Below are 15,579 nucleotides of genomic sequence, written 5' to 3'. Positions count from 1 at the left end.
GAATTAGGACATTTAGATTAGAAAGGTGAGAGTTAAGTATGATCTGTGGCCATGTGGCCAGCATCTGATGACTACACTGGATAAAAGCAAAGGCTTTAGCATAAACTGAATAACAAAGACTAAATTTTCAAGGACTAAACCAGTGTTTTCCAACTTTCCTATTTTTTAAATTTAATACACTCATTTCACTTTTCCCTGACAATTCTGATACTATTTTCTTTCAGGGGAATCCATCATTATTGACTATCCTTCCCTTGCTGAGATGATTTTGTAGTTTTATTTTCCGTAGATTGCATTACAAAAATGATACACATTGCTTTTTATTTTTTAAACACAGTATAATCACATTTAATATACGTTTAAGAAGTCTCTTTCTTCATCCTAGAAATTCGGATATTGTTTCCTAAAAGTCATGCCCATTCTCCTTGACCTCTCACATCCGTGGTTGAAAATGCCCGGACAAAACTTCGAAATATATGGAAACAAAGACTAAAATGTTGTAATAAATATACTAAAGCAAGACATGCACATCCCATTGCAGCATAGACTGCATGGGACAGAGTTGTAAGGTTGTTTAATGTAAGTGAGGACACACATTGCTATGAATAAATGTTTATTTATGTAGAGGAATAATGCATTAAGAAATGTTTCTGCCCATGCCCCTGCATAGGGCATCCTTGACCTCCTTGTTCGTTAGGCTGTAAACAACAGGGTTCAGCAGGGGAGCGATGATGGTGTAGGTCACTGACAGAAGGAGGTCTTGTTCTGTAGAGTTTTCTGACTTGGGCTTGAGGCAGGCAATGGAGGCACAGCCATAATGGACAATGACCACAGTGAGGTGGGAAGCACAGGTGACAAACGTCTTCTTCCAGCCCTCAGTTGAGGCAATCTTGAGGATAGTGGAGATGATGAGGACATAGGAGATGAAGACCAGACCCATGGGGACCAGGATGACAAATAGACTGACAACAAAATTGATTATCTCATTGACAGTGGTATTAATACAGGAGAGTTTCATGGCAGGGAGGATGTCACAGAAGAAATGACCAACCACCCTGAGACCAAAAGGTCAGGTAAATATGGATGTTACCTGGACAGCTACCATGGCCAGCCCAATGCTAAAGGCTCCACACACCAGCTGGACACACACCCTCGTGCTCATGATGACCATGTATCTCGGGGGATTGCAGATGGCCACATAGCGGTCGTAGACCATCACTGTGAGCAAGAAGTAATTGTTGATGGCCAAGGTAACAAAGAAGAACAGTAGGGTAGTACAACCTGCTAGAGAGATTGGCTGGGTCTGGGCTACCAGGCTCGAGAGCGTCTGTGGAATGATGACCAGTGTGTACACTCTCTCAGAGCTAGCCAACATGCTCAGGAAGAAGTACATGGGAGTGTGGAGGTGATGGTCAAAGTGGATGATGGTCACGATGATGGCATTGCCAGCCACGGTTAATGTGTACATGATGAGAAAAACCACAAAGAGAGTGATCTGATGTTTGTAGAATCTGGAGAATCCCAGGAAAACAAACTCTGCTACTTCTGTGAAGTTCTTTCTTTGCACTTTTTAATTGCAATGTCTGAAAGCAATGCAAGAAGTCAACGTCAAGAAATTCTTATCATGATATGAATTCTAGAACAAGGACAGAGCAATGACTGTAGAAAACACTAAGAAAAAAAGTCAATTTCTCTGCTTTGTAATCAGAAGCGTTCTAGCTCATGTTATATAGCTACTTCACCATCTTCTCCCTTTTCTGTTTGTGCTGTCTTCTTAATCTTCTAGCACTGCTGATACTGTTAAGCCTCTGGCCAAGGAATTGCCAATATGTGACACCACAGCCCATATCTTTTCAAAGTGCCATCACAAATGTGCTCTTTTGTAGCACATGGAGGAAGGCATTTTCCTTTACAATATGCATGGCACAGGGGTCCCATCCCATGCCATCCTGTGAAAGTCCACACAGCTGAGACAACAAAATGGGGGTGAGAGAGTTGGACCTACTGAATTAGAACCATTGGTGGATAGCTTCTGGTGACAGTGTAGGGGAACAGAATCAAGGTCAGTGAGAGCTGACCTTTGGGAACACTTCAGTGGGAGCGAAGATGAGGTATTCTGGGCCCAGCCTAGATGGTCTAGGGGAGGCAAACCATTGGCAAAATTGATTTATTGTGAAGGTATTAACAGGGGCTTAAGGTTTGGAGATGTGTAAACTAGAGAGAGAAGTGGAAGCTGTTGGAAAAAGAGAGAAGAGAACCAGCAACACAACAGAAAGTTGGACCTCGAATTAAAAAAAAATAGCTGATTTATTTTTGACGGATGGAATTCTAAGAATAAAGAGGTGTACTATTTGATTTAAATTGTTTGCTGAACTATATTGTAATGTAAACTCCCTTGAGAGCCTCAAGAGCCTATGTTTAAAGCTTTTATATGTATAATTTTCAGTTAGTGGTAGTTAGGAAGTGAAGAGAAGTGGATGATGGCACAGTGCAGAAAAAGGTATCATGTGCAAGGAGTAAAATCCAGGCTGAGGAAGAAAAACTACTAGCCTGTAATGACTAGAAGAAATACAAGGCCCTCTCCTGCCCTCCCGTCCCCCTTACAAGCACAAACCACTAGCCTGTAATGACTAGAAGAAATACAAGGCCTTCCCCTGCCCTCCTACCCCGTTACAAGCACACACAATATTTGCTAGAAATTTGGTGAGTGGGTCTGGGATTTCCATCATATATCAAATGATGATTTGAACCATTTTTGCTTAAATAACAAATAACACTAACAGGCTGGGGGATTTTGGCACACTTAGGAAACTGCCACTAGGAATCTAGGAAACACTGTGGGTGTTTTAGAAAATAGTCCATCATGGAAAATGAGGCAAATATTTCGAGTAGAAATGAGTGTGTCACTAAAATTAAAGGAATTTGCCTTAAAAGACCACTGAGATACGAGTTGGATAGGCAAAGATTAAAGAGAGTGACAGTGCAACTCCAAGCAGCCTTTTAGAAAGGATAGGATGGAGCTATCGCTATGTAAATTTAAATTGACTAAAATAAAAGAGAATTAAAAATTCAGTTAGTCGGTCGGGCGCGGTGGCTCAAGCCTGTAATCCCAGCACTTTGGGAGGCCGAGACGGGCGGATTACGAGGTCAGGAGATCGAGACCATCCTCGCTAACCCGGTGAAACCCCGTCTCCACTAAAAAGTACAAAAAACTAGCTGGGCGAGGTGGCGGGCGCCTGTAGTCCCAGCTACTCAGGAGGCTGAGGCAGGAGAATGGTGTGAACCCGGGAGGCAGAGCTTGCAGTGAGCTGAGATCCGGCCACTGCACTCCAACCTGGGTGACAGAGCGAGACGCCGTCTCAAAAAAAAAAAAAAAATTCAGTTAGTCACACTAGCCACATTTCAAGTGATAAAAAGCTACATGTGACTAGTGGCTACCACATTGGACAGCTCAGCTGTCAAACATTTTCTTTTGTTGGTAAAAGTTATGCTGGACTGTGCTGTTATGGTGTCCTGCCATGAACAGACGTGTGGAATACGTTAAATAATAACCACAAAATGAGATATTTAGAAAACAATACTATGATGTGCTGCCATATGGTTAGGAATATTTGCATGTGTGTGTGTGTGTGTGTGTGTTTGTGGATGTTCATAACTATTTGCATATGTGGGGGGAAAAGCCTGAAAGAATATGAACTTGATATTATCATGAATTAGTTATATTGTGCTGGTGGTGCTATAGGGAACTTTGACTTTTATCATTTCTACAGGGATGATAATGGCTCATTTTAAAATATTTTAAGCATAAAATTATAACTCATAAATAACTTGGAGAAGTCAAGGAGGATGACAACTGAAAACATATATTCAATTGATTAAGAAGGAGGCTACCAATGACCTTATTGGCCACAGCTCTAGTAGAGTCCTGGGCTGGAAAGCCTGATTATGTGGAGTAAACAAAGAAGAATTTTGTTAATGTGTCAGATGAGAACAACAGATCTCTTGTGCCTTTTCCCTTTCCTAATGAGCCTATTGCAATGAATGACAAAACATAGTTCAGGCTATGTTGAACCAGGAAAACTATAGACGTATTTGGAGTAGGGAAGGAGGGAACATACAAAACTGAATTAAATCAGGAGGAGGAAAAATCTTCTGGTATCTTTAATTTAGGAGCTGGAAAGTGTTGCTTTCACCCCAAATCAGTCACTGATTTGTTGTAAAAATGTTTCATGTAAATATAAATTTACTTTCTTGGAGTAAGTTGTGAAGATATAGACACGATGGCTAAGAACTAGATGCAGGGAAACTGGGTCAGGTACATAAGCCCAGGAAAAGAAGTTTATTGCCTATGGTATACATTTGAATTGTATGGAATGGGCAACAAAATAATATCTTAAGATATTCATAAAACTTGGGGAAACAAATGCAAAAATGAAAGGTCAGTGTAAGACTTGGGAGCAAGAATAGCCCCTTCAAACCAATGTTCTTTCCATGTTGTTTAGTATTTATTTGGAGGAAAGGTGTGTGGTGTGTGAGGGAAAGGTAAAGCCCTGCCATAGGGGAAGCTATGATTTCTCCTGCATGTGGAGCTCAGCTACAGGGGATCTCCCAACACTAGGCTTAGCCCAAACAAACAAACAAACAAACAAATGAGCCCCACAGTGATTGGTCTTTGTCCTGCATAGAGTGCACTTAGTGGCCATCCACACCTCCTAGAGTAGGTGTCATTGCTCGCCCTGGTTTTTCCAAGTGTTCTTCCCAACCACATCACTCTCCCAGAAAGGAGTTCTATTTTGTATTTCACTTCATTTTGCTACCTATCCAACGATGTTTTGGAGTTCCTTTGTGATTCAGGGCAATTGCCTGGTTGTCTCATTTTTTAACCTGTCACTTTCTGAGGTGCAGACGCAATCTAAAATTATTACTGTGAGAAATTATGGCTCAAATGTCAAATACACAGCTGTTACTGTCCCTGGAAGTGAGGAAGGCCCTGGTGAGAGAGACAAGGAAGTCTGAGACACAGGAGGAAATCACATTGTTAATTCTCCTTGGTCTTCTTGGAGCCTTACACATACAAAATCAGGCAGCAATGTTTAGCTTAGGAAGGGAGAAGAGGTCCCAGAGGGTACCGTGGAGCCAGAGAAATGTGCGGAATGGGTGGGTTGGTCTCACCCATGGAGGTTTGCCAGGATGAGTTCTCAGTGGTTAGAATGTGTCTCAGTGAACTTAAGGGCTGTGTTACACCAGATGGCTACCCCCACCCCTCTCTCTCTCTTTTTTTTTCTACTTGTTGCTTTTTTTGAGTCTCCACCCAGCCAGAAAAGAGTGCAGCTGAGCACAGTAGCAGCAGCCCTTCTACCACCCAAATCTGGGCCTTCTCTGACTGAACCCTAAGGGTGTTTCTGTGGAGGGAACACACCAGTGGATAATCTCAAAAGCACAGTATAGAACAGAAAGAAGCTTTCAAAATGATTTATACATTCCGGAAGGATAAAAACCCTGTGGGAGAGTAAAAATACTGAAATGTGCTCATGCATCAAAATGTTAGTCATGAAGTCAATATTCCTACCAGAGGAAAAAGAAAAATAAAGTGGAGGGGAAAACACAATTTGAAAGTGTAAAGGAAATGCCATTTGCAAGGGGAAGAAATTATTACAACAGCCATGGATGCCCACAAATATTTTGATCTTTATAAGCAAAATTTGATGCTGGAAACAGAATCTGTGTTAAAAAAAATTAAAACATGCAGGTAGGCAAAACTTCTATAATTATGTTTTGTGTGTAAAGGAATTACACAGTTAAAAAAAATAATGACCTGCCTTTTTGGTAGAGTTTCCATCCCCTCCCTTCCTTTCTCTTATTTTCCTTCCCTTTCCTTTATTTTTTAAACAAAATAGATCTAAGGAGCCAGGGAAGGAGGAGTCAACATCTTAAGAAGCTGATGATCATGAGAGTTATTTGAATAAATAAGAGAATAATAACTTTTCTTTTGTCTAGAAGCCTTCTCAGACCTAAAAGTGTCCATCTACCTTCTGGAGTCTGTGGAATCTCTCTGTGTTCAGTTTTAGAATAATCGTGACTAATTTACAAAAGATCATTACAATTCTAGGAAATCTGATTATCATTTGTCTGGAAAAATAAATGACAGACTCTTGATGACTTTGAAAGTTTAGCCTTATTTGATTCTCAGCCTTATTAGATTATTGGGTCACTTACATTTCACTGTACTCTGGCTGAAGCACAGGGTGACATTCACAGAGTCCCTTTGGCCCTTTTTGCTTTGGCTCTAGAAGAGCTGCCCCCTTAAATTCTGTGATTAGAAAGAGACTCTCAGAGGAGACGTTCTTCTGTCTAGCTCTGGTCTCCTGCATCAATTTGTCAAGAGACTTACCATGTCTCCCATGGGTCTGCACAGAGTCAGAATCCAGAAATGAGCTGGAGGATCTCATTACAAGCAGATCACACCAGGAATATTGAGCAAGCTTTGGTCTCACATGGCCTGCTACTTATTTTTCTTCAGGGGAAAAAATAGCTAAACTCATTTGAAGACATGTTGTCACATGGCGCCATCTTTTCTTCTTTTGAACCTCTGTTAGTGTTTGGTCCTTGGTCAGTTACTATCAGTGAGAATGCACTCATATAAAAGTCAGATATAGTGTCTCTCTTTGTATATAGAAAGAGCTTACATCATTTCTCCTACTAGCAGAGGCCATGCTTTGGTTTGGTTAGGTAAGAATTAGTTTTGGGGGTAGGAACTGAAAATGGAGCATGAGTGCTCATTTTGATTTGTCAGAATATAAAAAGAAGTTAGGGCAGATGATTGAATTTGAGATCATCATCCTCCTCATCATTATAGCTGACAATCACTGAACACTTGCACTGGGACTGAGTGCCAGAACAGGGACTGACCAGGTGTTTTGTATGCACTGTCAGACTGAATCCTCATAGGATCCCCATAAGGATACTGAGAGAAGCTGCTGCAACAGCTGGAGCTCTAGATGAAGTATTTGTCTTTGGCATCTCACCCTCATAGATTATGGGCTTCAGTGAAATATGCCAATAACATTAGATTAGCTTTGCTTCTGGATCCTGTGGTTGTATGTGACATGATGCGGGTGCCTTTACCAGTGCCCAAATCTCTCAAGTGAAACTCAGAAAAGTGGCCACAGCCAGACAAAAACGAGATAGAAAATTCTGGAATACAAATTGGAGTTTAGTTTATATTATAATCAGCTATTTAGTCTTGACAAGACAAGAATTAAAGACAATTCAGGTCATGTTTCATTTTTTCTTCTTTCATTTGAATGGTCTTGGACACCTATTCTTTCTAAATAATGGAAAGTCTCATGAATACCTAAAAGGTCTCTACATTGCATTCCAAATGTGACTATATATTGATCCTATCCAGTGCAGATAAAATATTTTTTTTAAATTTCTACTTCAACTCAAGTCTTAGCTAAGGCATATCCCAAACTAAGAGGCCTCATTGCTTTAATCTCAGAGCTCCACTCAGAGTCTCCCACACAAAACTCACAGAAAACTACCTGCAAGCCTTCTCATCCAGGAAAATTATTTATGGACTTCAGTTAAAACCAGTCCTGAAGCTATGTGGCTAAATGCTCTTACCTGTTTTTCTATAGCCAAAAATAAGAATCAGATCTTTACTTGCGTAAGATAGAGTCAAAAATTGCTTTTCTTATTAGAGATGACTCCTGGTTTTAGCAACTCATTGTACATCTTATGTACTACTTGTTTCCTAGTATCTACCAGCCTTAGTGGCAAGTATGAGAAAGGGGATGATTATCTCTGTAATTGTTAAATCACTACACAACTATGTTCCTGGATTGTTGCGCCTCCAAATCCTTCCATTTTCTTTATAGATTCTGAATTATTCAAGTAGTTTCCTCTGTGACTTTTGCTGCTTTCTTTGTTGTGACAACAACTATATCTGAGAAAAATGCCAAGATGACGTTACCAGAAATTCCATCTTTATTAGTCCGTTCTCATGCTGCTATAAAGAACTGCCCAAGAGTGGGTAATGTATAAAGGAAAGAGATTTAATTGACTCACAGTTCCACAGTGCTGGGGAGGCTTCAGGAAACTTACAATTATGGCAGAAAGGGAAGCAAACACATCCTTCTTCACATGGTGGCAGGAAGGAGGATCGTGGAGCAAGGGGGGAAAAGTCCCATATAAAACCATCAGATCTTGTGAGAACTCACTCACTATTATGAGAACAGCATGAGGGTAGCCACCCCCATGATTCAATTAACTCCCACGGGGTTCCTCACACGACGCATGTGCAGTATGGGAACTACAATTTAAGATGAGATTTTGGTCAGGACACAGCCAAACCATATCACCATCTCTATTATAAATGATGTTAAAATGGACTCTCTTCAGTTTTGAATGAGCCATCAATATGATAGATATTAATAATAAAAATAATATACACAGATTCACTCAAATAAAAAATTTATGAAGGAAATGATTAAGAACCATCTCTACAATTCTTCTATCTTTTGGCTAGAACAAGGTGCACAGAGAAGGCAGAATGTGGGCATAGGAAGGAACTTCTCCAAAGAACTTCTTTGCAGAGAGCTGCTGTTTTGCTGTTGTTGCTGCTTTGAGGGAGAATTAGGTTAAGCTATTTGTATCTTGAGAAGATTATTATTTTTTACTTCCTTACCCAACCTCAAGCCTAGTATGGGGGCTTCTGTGGAATCACTGAGGAAGCTTGAAATATCCCTCTTGCTACTGGGCAACTCAAAGGACTTGAAAAAGCTGCAACACTGTGTAAATAGGAAAGTGTTGTCTATATTAAGACCATCTGAGACTTCTAGAATTTATAGGGACAAGAGATGTATAAATGTTTCTTTTGGCTGAAGTACAGACAACATAGAAGAAAGAGCTTACATGTAGTCATTTTGGATTGTGTTCAAAAGAGCCATTTTAAGAGGCAGAGGGTTCACAAGAACAAGAAACCTGTCACAAATACTCTATCCTGAGATCTGTGCAAGTAGTTGCAAATGATCACCAAGAATAAATAATATCTTTAACTTAGGGGAAAGTGAGAGGGGGACTATGATATCAACCTGAGATAGAAGAAAGCCTAAACATGTGAGGGATGGATTAAAATACAGGCTGATTATTGTCAGGAGAAACCCACATGTAGTTAACACAGACTTATTCGAATGTAAACTCCAAAATAGCAAGCACCATGATTGTTTTACTCAATATTATATTTTCAGTACCTAGCATTGCCTGGCGTATTTTTGAGAAGTTGCTTAATAAATAGTTGAATGAATGGATTATAGCACTTGGAAGTACACTGGTTTCATTTCTAAAACTTGTTTTAGGTTCCTAGGCAAAGGGGTTGTTAAACCAAAACACAATGTTAGTGAACATGATAGAAATATCTGATATGCAAGAATAGACAGACCCTTCTAGTACTCATAGTACAAGTTTATGGAAAGGTGGTTAATGTTAAGAAAGCATAAAGCAAGCCTTAACTCATGAGCTGTCAATCAGAAATTAATAATTTCTCATATTGCTAAAATCCCTCTCTACCTAACCAACTCAATGTTCTAAATAAGTTCTACTTGTCTTAGTCCATTTTGTGTTGCTATAAAAGAATATCTGAGACTCAGTGATTTATAAAGAAAATAGGTTTATTTAGCTCATTGCTCTGCAGGCTGAGAAGTTCAAGATCATGCCTCTGGCTTCTGGTAAGGGGTTTTGTGTTGTATCAAAACAAGGTGGAGAAAGTCAAAGGGGAAGTGAACATGTGCAAAGAAAACAAAACCTAAAGGACATCCTGGTTTTATAACAGCTAATTCTGGCAAGAACCAATCTGATCCCACAAGAGTTAATGTACTTTCATAAGAGTGAGAACTCACTCATTACCGTGAGAACTGCACCAAAACATTCATGAGAGACCCACCCCCATAGCTCAAATGCCTTTCACCAGGACTCACCTTCCAACAACACCATATTGAGAATAAAAGTTCAAGATGAAGTTTGGTGGAGGCAAACAAACCAAATCCAAACCATCTTACCACCTCACCAGAAATGAGGTTGAAATGTTCTTATGAAGCCCCTGCTGCTCCATTTAAGTACTTCAGCAAATCTTCACAGGTGCTGTCTGGTCCTCTCTGCTTCCACCCCATTGCCCCATTATGGAGTTTCTAGATTCTATCCTATTTCTTCATATCTGGCTACTGCCTCTGTTCATTCTGGCCAAATGGCCTCATGAGTTTGAAATCATCACATTGGTTACCATCCTGAAACTGTTCTGGATGCTATCTTTCTGATTCCACTGACTTCATGCTCTACTTATTATCAGTGAGAAAAGCCTGTCTTATTTCCAATATATATAGCCCGAACTCCCTCTGGGATCCTTGCTTCTCTGGGAATGCAACTCATATCTGTTGATGATGGGCCAGGCACTGTGTTCCATGCTTTTCATAACCATAAAAATAACTACTAGTAATAGCATCTGACAATTATTTTGCAGTGTGATAGTTAGGATGTCACTTGCTCTGCTAACAGTTGTATCTGAAATGTACACGGAAAGTCCATTTCGGAGAGTATTCTGTGTGTATTCTCTGTGTACATTTCAGAGAGTAAGTGGGACCAGGTTATGGAGGGCAATGTCATATTTAGAGGTTTAAATCACGTCCTGTAAGAAGTGTGAATCCATGGAATAATTTCAGACAGCATATTCATGTAAGCAATATTCAGAGTATAACATTTTTTGATGACATCAGGACAGCATTATGAAAATCAAGCATTGGACAGTCCTACTGAGGTTTTTGAGACATAAAGTTATGTTTGTCTTCATACAAAACTATCCCAGTCTCATACTTTTTTGGTTTTCATTCTGACTTCTAGTTTTATTCTTCCTGTCTCATTACTTGCTGTTAGGTTCTCAACTATTGCTTACTTATTTCATTATAGTTGTCTCCCTGATGCAACCTCAGACATCTTTTTGATCGATTTGTAGCTGGAAAAACAGAAAAATTGTGATTGCAATTCCACACATATTTTGAATAGTTATTAAAATGATTGTTAGTAGCTTTTAAGTATTGCCACTGTCCTGCTCATTGAGTGCCCTGGTTTTGTGATATATCTTTCTAGTTACTTATAGGTTTTCCTCCCCATACTTGGCAATTTGATTGTTCAGGAAACACCAATTACCAGATAAGCAGCAGATAGATAAGTAGTAGATATAAGATAAAGATATGGGACTATGATAAGCACTAAACAAATGCAAGTAGCATAATACAATATACAGTTTTTAATTCGGCAGCCATACAGATAGGGAATTCAAAGAAGAAAGAGCTGCAGGTATAAGATCTAGTATCCAGTTGCTTTGAGCAGATCTCTTAGACGGTCATTTCATTTTCAAGTGATCTTGTTGAGTCAAGACCTCAGACCCACACCAGGGGTTTGATGATGACATATCCTTTGATTTCATAGTTCAGAGCCCGCCAGTCCAGGATATTGGCAGGGACTGGGGTACCCTGATAGGCAGACAGGATCTCTTCTGGGGGCAGTACAGAGTTCCACATGTACAAATCCCCAATCTCTCCCACAAAGGACTGGCTCTTATCAAACTTGCCGCCATAGGAATCCTGCTCCTGCCCCAGGACAATCTTGGGATGAGCTTCCACAGAATAACCCTGTCGCAGACCCTTTTTCACCAAAGGTGTCCCATTGATCCAAAATTCAGCAATACCTGATGAGGACTCCCAGCTAACACAGATGTGCACTGGAGCCGGGAACTTTTCAATAACTTTGAATGTAACTCTTTGTCTTCCAATGTAGAGACTATAATCTCCAACTCTTTCTTTATAAACTACTAGCTCATTATCCTTTCCCTGGGTATTGTAGGAGAAGAGGCTGTAGGCACGGGAGAGATCAGTGTAGGCTCGAAAACACAAGGTAAAGTTCTGTAGAGGCTTCTCCAGCTGTGTGATCAAGTTTACATGATCAGTAACAGATTCTCTAGGAAATACAAACACCTTCCCACTGAGGTCTGTGGGATAAAGAGAGAAAGAAAGATAATGACCTTCAGCATAAATGCAGAGAAAAGATGTCTCAGCTTCAACCATTTTCTCACTTTATGATTCTTGACCATTCCTTGACCTCCTTACCTGTGTGAGCAAAGGCTTCCAGGAGGCTGGTGAGGACAGAGACCCAAAGCAGCAGCTTGTTCATATTCCTGGCCTAGGGCTATTATAGCAGGAGCAGTGACCAGGATGAGGGCAGCAGATAACACAGTGGCTGTCCCCCTAGCATCTGATATTCACGCCCTTAGACTTCAGGCTATTCAGGGTTTATATGCACTTTGGGTGAGGATAGGGGAAGAAGAGCACCAATAATGTGTGAGGGATTTTCCAGGTCTGCCCCTCTGGCCCTTACAGTGAAGGAGTGGTGAGGCCCTGAGCTGGAAAATCAATGGGAGTTATTTATTAGAGACAAGTGGTGGCTAGAGCTCCAACTCCTGTGACCCAGATTTTATTGCTGGGAAGAGAGTCATTGCAGGGCAGTAGGGTTATGGATGGGATGAGGCGCTGGGCTGGCCATGTCAGCAGAGTCTCTCTCTGCTCTCTGGGCCCCTCTCTCTGATGGCTCTGTGCTCTGCCAGAAGCTCCTGAGCCATGTGGAGTGTATTGCTGAGCTCAACCCTCTCGTGGGCTATGGGAACAAGGCCTTTTCTTTCTTTTATAGTTCTCAAGTTGTCTTCTATTTGTAGGATATTCTAGGATTCTACTTTCTGCTGAAGACCCTAAACAGTGCCTTCACCTTTGCCTAATTCAACATCAAGTAATACATTCAGGCAAAGCTAAGGGGAAAGAGGGACTTGGAGAATAAACTTTCTGTCCCCATGAAGCTTAGTATTTTTCTGCTACTTCTACTCAGCGCTTTTTTTCTTTTGCGTATCATGGTACTTCCTTATCCTAGATCTTTCCATTTCTCATTATTACTTGTTTTTCTGGTTACTTCATACTACCTGCAGAGATGTCAACATCTCCCCAAATTTTTCTCTCCTCTTCTTTGAGTCCTGGGTCATTGAGTGTATCTCTAATCCATCTTTGGTGATGACCCCACTAATACTCACATTTATTCACTAATTCTCAGGTACTACACTAGATGCTAGGGATTCAGTGGTCACTGACTCTTGCACAACCCCAGAGATCTCCATCTTCATTCTTTCTACATCTACTTCATTCTCTCTCTGTACAGTTTATTAACCACCACTCAAACCTTGTCTGCCTCTGAGATATCAAACTGATGTTCCTCTTTCTAGCCACATTATTTCTTTCTCTCTCATCCCTAAATTATATGGCATCTTGTTTCTCATCCTATTGTTTAGCCTCTTATTCACTCTTTCTTCTCTTAGGTCACCCCAGACCTAATCAGCCTTTTCAATGACACAATCACTGCCACCAAGAATACACTTTCTTTATCATTGTTCAAAGTATCCTTCCTATTCTTATCCCTGGGGAGTTTCCATTCTCTACTTTTTCTCTAAATGGAAGCCCAGGTTGTGAAGCCTTATCTGGCCTGTTGCACAGTATGGGTTAGTGATAAAGTTGGGATTATGCATCTGTTGACTTCTGAATTAAATAAATATAATTTGCTTGGAAGCCGATGCCATTTGCAACCTGGCTTTAACATGGCTGTATCTCAGAATCTAATCCTATTCTCCAGTCAAACCCCTCTAACTGTTGTTCTTTATACATTCCTGGATTTTCTGATTTCATTACTTCTATTCCTTGCCTTCATTCTGTCTTGAATTTCTCTCTTATTTTTTTCTGTTTCTTAGAATTCCAGCCATTTTTCAACATTAATCTCAAGCTTATTGAGGTGATGGTTATACTAAAAGTCCAGACTTCACCACTATGTTATTGCTGTCTATGTAATAAAACTAAACTTGTATGCCTTGAATTTATACAAAAAATATGAAAAATAGAAAACAGTCTGCTTCATGAAAACTTTTCTAATGTCCCAACTATACGTTATTTTCCCTCTTTTGTACTTCCCATATGGTTAAGATAAAAGACTTTGGGATAGAATTCCAATGTTGCCATTTACTAGTGGCTGGCTATTCTGCAAGTCACTAAACCCCTCTGAACTTTAGTTTCCTTCTCTGCGAAATGAAGATAAAACTATCTACCTCACAGTGTTTCTCTAAAGATAAATGAGATACTATGATACACATAAAGTACATGGAACAGTATCTGAAAGGTTATTATTACCATCATTTTAGAGTCTTTATGGCTGTTACCATTATCTGTCTCGTATTATACCTATTATTGTGTTTATCTCTGATCCCTTCTAGATTGAATCTGGGTATTAGGACTTATTTATATTTAGATCATTGATTTTATCTAACAATTTTTCTTACACATGAAAATAAACTGTTATATATTGTGGAATCAAAGGACTCAATTTTGAGTGAGGATTTTTTCTTTACAAGAAACAGTTTATTAGCAACAAAAAGTACAATACAATTGAGTAATATGATCAGGTAATGCTGGAAGTAGGAACAGGAAGGTAACCTTTCTTGAGAACCCAGGGACTATGCAATTCCCTAACATTTCCAGATGTTAATTAATAAGTGCCATAAAACTCAGAGAACACAGAGCTCACCAGATGCTTTTAGTTTTCTTCATAAATAAATAAATAATCATTCTCTTTAACAAAAAATGATTTGCAAATTAACGTAGATGAGAGTCTTCTCTAATGGGAGATGCGTCCAGGGAACAGGTCTTGGGGATGAGTGACACAGCCTTAGACTCATGGTGAGAGAGCTTGGAGATAAGGGCTTTACATAGCTGTTGAGGCCAAGTGCCAGGGTTTGTAGTTGAATATAAAAATGTTGTGTTCATACACTGTGAAGAGAAAAGCTTGGTTGGAAGGTAGGATCTATAGTAGAATTGGAAAATGGAGAAAAAGTGGAGTCTGATTCTGTTGTTTAGTTTCCTTCCCTGGAATATGCTTCTCAGGCCTTGGAAGAGAACAGCTTGCACTTCAAGCGTTGTCAAAACGGAAACTGAGAATTCTTTCTATTGCAGAAAGGAAAAGTTCTGATGTCAGGATGTGGGAAAATGAATCCTGGGTCTTCAGAACTGGGAACAATTCTCACAGTGAGCCAGTCCTCACTGTTGCTGGATTCTCTTGGGTGCCTTCCTGCCAGTGAAAGTTCAGGTCAAGGTAGTGGCACCTGTCTGGATGGCTATGGAAGAATTGAGGGTGGGGAAGAAAAGATACAGTATGTTGAAGAGAAGCAAGTCCACCTGTGTGCCCCAAACAGAGCTGTCTTGGCTACATTAATTGCCCATGCAACAAAGTTTGCCCTCAGAGAGCATAGTGGAAGAAGGCATCGGCAGCAGCAGAAAGAGGATCTGACTCGGAGCTTCAACAAGGCAGAAGTATGAGATATAACTGAAGATCACCTGAAGGATTAAAGAATACCTTAAAGATGCTTTCTGAGACATTAGGTGTTTGTAGAAGACATTAAATCACAGTAACCAATGGGAATAGGAAGAGACTGAGTAGAACACAGGG

The 15,579-nt window shown here is 40.1% G+C and overlaps 2 protein-coding genes across 2 annotated transcripts; both read right to left on the bottom strand.

The window, feature by feature from the left end:
• Positions 1-331: 331 nt before the first annotated feature.
• LOC101007487 (putative olfactory receptor 10J6) lies at positions 332-6,449 on the bottom strand. The gene is given in 2 exon segments (XM_009184474.4): positions 332-1,566; positions 6,392-6,449. Coding segments are annotated over 2 exon segments (987 nt in total). The 3' UTR covers positions 332-637.
• Positions 6,450-11,276: 4,827 nt separating this feature from the next.
• APCS (amyloid P component, serum) lies at positions 11,277-12,342 on the bottom strand. Its single transcript, XM_003892891.5, has 2 exons — positions 12,159-12,342; positions 11,277-12,040 (listed from the first exon to the last, which is right to left on the bottom strand). Exons 1-2 carry the CDS (start codon positions 12,220-12,222, stop codon positions 11,433-11,435), a joined length of 672 nt encoding a protein of 223 aa, XP_003892940.2. The 5' UTR covers positions 12,223-12,342; the 3' UTR covers positions 11,277-11,432.
• Positions 12,343-15,579: the final 3,237 nt, after the last annotated feature.

This window comes from Papio anubis, unplaced genomic scaffold (assembly GCF_008728515.1).
Source record: "Papio anubis isolate 15944 unplaced genomic scaffold, Panubis1.0 scaffold473, whole genome shotgun sequence".
Taxonomy (NCBI): domain Eukaryota; kingdom Metazoa; phylum Chordata; class Mammalia; order Primates; family Cercopithecidae; genus Papio; species Papio anubis.
The sequence above is the reverse complement of the archived record's forward strand: the minus strand, read 5'-3'. Positions and strand labels throughout refer to the sequence as shown.

What these genes read in the sequence shown, in the direction of transcription:
- APCS (XM_003892891.5), bottom strand. Translation starts at nt 12,222, where the DNA reads ATGAACAAGCTGCTGCTTTGGGTCTCTGTCCTCACCAGCCTCCTGGAA. An exon ending in GGAAGCCTTTGCTCACACAG is followed by an intron (nt 12,041 to 12,158) that starts GTAAGGAGGTCA and finishes TTTATCCCACAG; the next exon opens with ACCTCAGTGGGAAGGTGTTT.